Here is a 2500-nt window from a genome sequence, read left to right on the forward strand (position 1 = left end):
CATTATGCAACCCGCAACCACGAAATAATAATCATTCCTCCATGTCTGTTGTGATGGGCTCTTCGTAGAGACCGAGGCGGAAGGGAAATGTGTCAGTGATAATGACTCTTGCTTTAAAAAGGGAAACTGGGAAGAAGGGTCTGGAGAAGAGCATTTTCCATGGGTTGCTGCACTTTCCCTGGGAGACTACGAGGGCTTCTGGAAGTTTGAAGTGTGACGCCGTCCGAAGCTGGACAAGTTGTTGTATTTGATACATACTATCTTTTTTTATTTTTTTATTCGTGGTTATAAAGCTACTCAAAATGACAAGGCGATATTTGAGTCGTTCAATATAGTACGTCTAGAGTACCCTGTGCAATGTTCAACAAACAAACATAAACACAAACGCAAATATAAACACGAACAGAGACACACAAACAAACAAACAACATAAACATACACGCAAACAAACACGAACACAAACAAACAAACAGCACAAACACGAACACAAACAAACAAACAGCACAAACACGCGCAAACAAACACGAACACAAACAAACAAACAACACAAACAACAAACACAACACAAACACATACACAAACAAACACACATACACACACTCTCTATATAAATCCAGCAAACACCGCATATCACCATCCTTTTTAAAAGTATCCCCATAACCCATTTTCCTTTCCTAGTTCATCTTCATCAACTCGATGGCCAGTATGACACCTGTCAGTTACCATGACGTCATCCTCCCGTCTTGGGCCCAGAGGGTGGGATGGCTCAGCGCCCTCGCTTCCTTCGCTGGGGTTCCGGCTTACATAATATATTACTTTCTCACGTCACAGGGATCTTTCTCGAAGGTGAGAATATGACCTTTTCCTTTTTGCTTTTTTGTTTGTATGTTTTTTTTTTTTTTTTTTTTTTTTTTTTAAATCAATCTATTTGACTTTGTTTTCTATTACTTTATCAGCATCAGTATTATTATTATTATCCTCGTTTTGTAATATAGCTTTTATTAATTAAATCATTATGGGTTTATGTTGGTAAAAAATTATACAGTGATCTCATAAAACTTATTTGATTTCTTCTTTATATTTTAATTACTTAATTTGATTTGCTAATTGGTGTAAGTGGTATTGTTGCTATTGCCAGTATAATTTCGCTATTATTGTTCTCAAGGGCGCTATTGATAGTACTAGTATTAGTATTGTCATAAGTCTCAGTATTAGAAATGATCTTAGTATTATTATTACGACAATGATGCAGATGATAATGATGATAATGATAGTAATATTGATAGTATTACTAATATCAATATTAATGCTACTACTGCTGCTACTATTATTGATACTATTACTACTACTGATAAAAATAACTATGGTAATGATGATACAAATGAAAAAAAGATAATGATGACGATAATGATAACAATGATGTTATTACCAATACCAATACTAATATCAGTGATATTGATAATAATGATAATGAGATAGATAATGATAATAATGATAATGATAATGAGGATGATGATAGTAATAATGATATTAATGGTAATGATGATAAAAATAACAATGGTAATTATGATAGTGCTAATGATGATAATAATGATAAAAATAATGATACTTATTATTTTGATAAGGATATTAATATTAATAAAAGTAGTGATAATGATAATAATATTAGATAATGGTAATGATAACGATGGTGATGATGATAAAGAAGTAATGATAATAATAATAATGATAATGTCAATGATAAGAATGATAATAAGGATAATGATGATAGTAATGATGATAATAAGAGTAATGACGACAATGATGATAAAGGTAATGGTAAAATAATGATAATAGTAAAAATAATTGCAATTATAGTAATGATAATGAAGATGATATTGATATGTTAATGATAATGATGATAACATTGATATTGATGATGATAATAATGCTAATAATGGAGAAGATAATAATAATGGTAATAATTGTTTGTGAAAGTAGTGATATTAATTTTAATGAGGATAATGCTATGCTAATAATGATGATCGTAAAACTGATGATAATGATAGTGGTAATAATATTAATCTTTATGATAACTATACTGATGATAATAGTAATGAAAATAATAATGATGATAATAGTGCTAATGATGATAATGATAATAAGAAAGAGATAACATTAATGATGTTATTAGCAGTAATAATAATAATGATAATAACAATAAGGATAATAATAATAATGCTTAAAATGATAATAAGGATAATGATAATAATAATAATAATGATAATAATAATAATAATAATAATAATAATAATAATAATAATAATAATAATAATAATAATGATAACAATAATAATAATAAAAAAATAATAATGATAATAATAATAATAATAATAATAATAATAATAATGATAATAATAATGATAATGAAAATAATAATAATGATAATAATAATAATAATAATAATAATAATAATAATGATAATAATAATAATAATAATGATGATCATAATAATAATGAT

At 27.2% G+C, this 2500-nt stretch overlaps 1 protein-coding gene across 2 annotated transcripts in view; it reads left to right on the forward strand.

Moving 5' to 3' along the window:
- Nucleotides 1-2500, forward strand: part of LOC122248299 (sodium- and chloride-dependent GABA transporter 1) — a 25779-nt gene that overhangs the window by 22802 nt on the left and 477 nt on the right. For both annotated transcript variants that reach the window (XM_086539413.1, XM_086539414.1), the window contains exon 13: nucleotides 679-846. In XM_086539413.1, coding sequence (XP_086395539.1) covers nucleotides 679-846 — 168 coding nt within the window. The remainder of the gene's footprint in view (nucleotides 1-678; nucleotides 847-2500) is intronic.

The sequence above is a fragment of the Penaeus japonicus genome, unplaced genomic scaffold (assembly GCF_977035675.1).
Source record: "Penaeus japonicus unplaced genomic scaffold, GWHDUDI00000001_assembly GWHDUDI00000009, whole genome shotgun sequence".
In the NCBI taxonomy this organism is placed as follows: domain Eukaryota; kingdom Metazoa; phylum Arthropoda; class Malacostraca; order Decapoda; family Penaeidae; genus Penaeus; species Penaeus japonicus.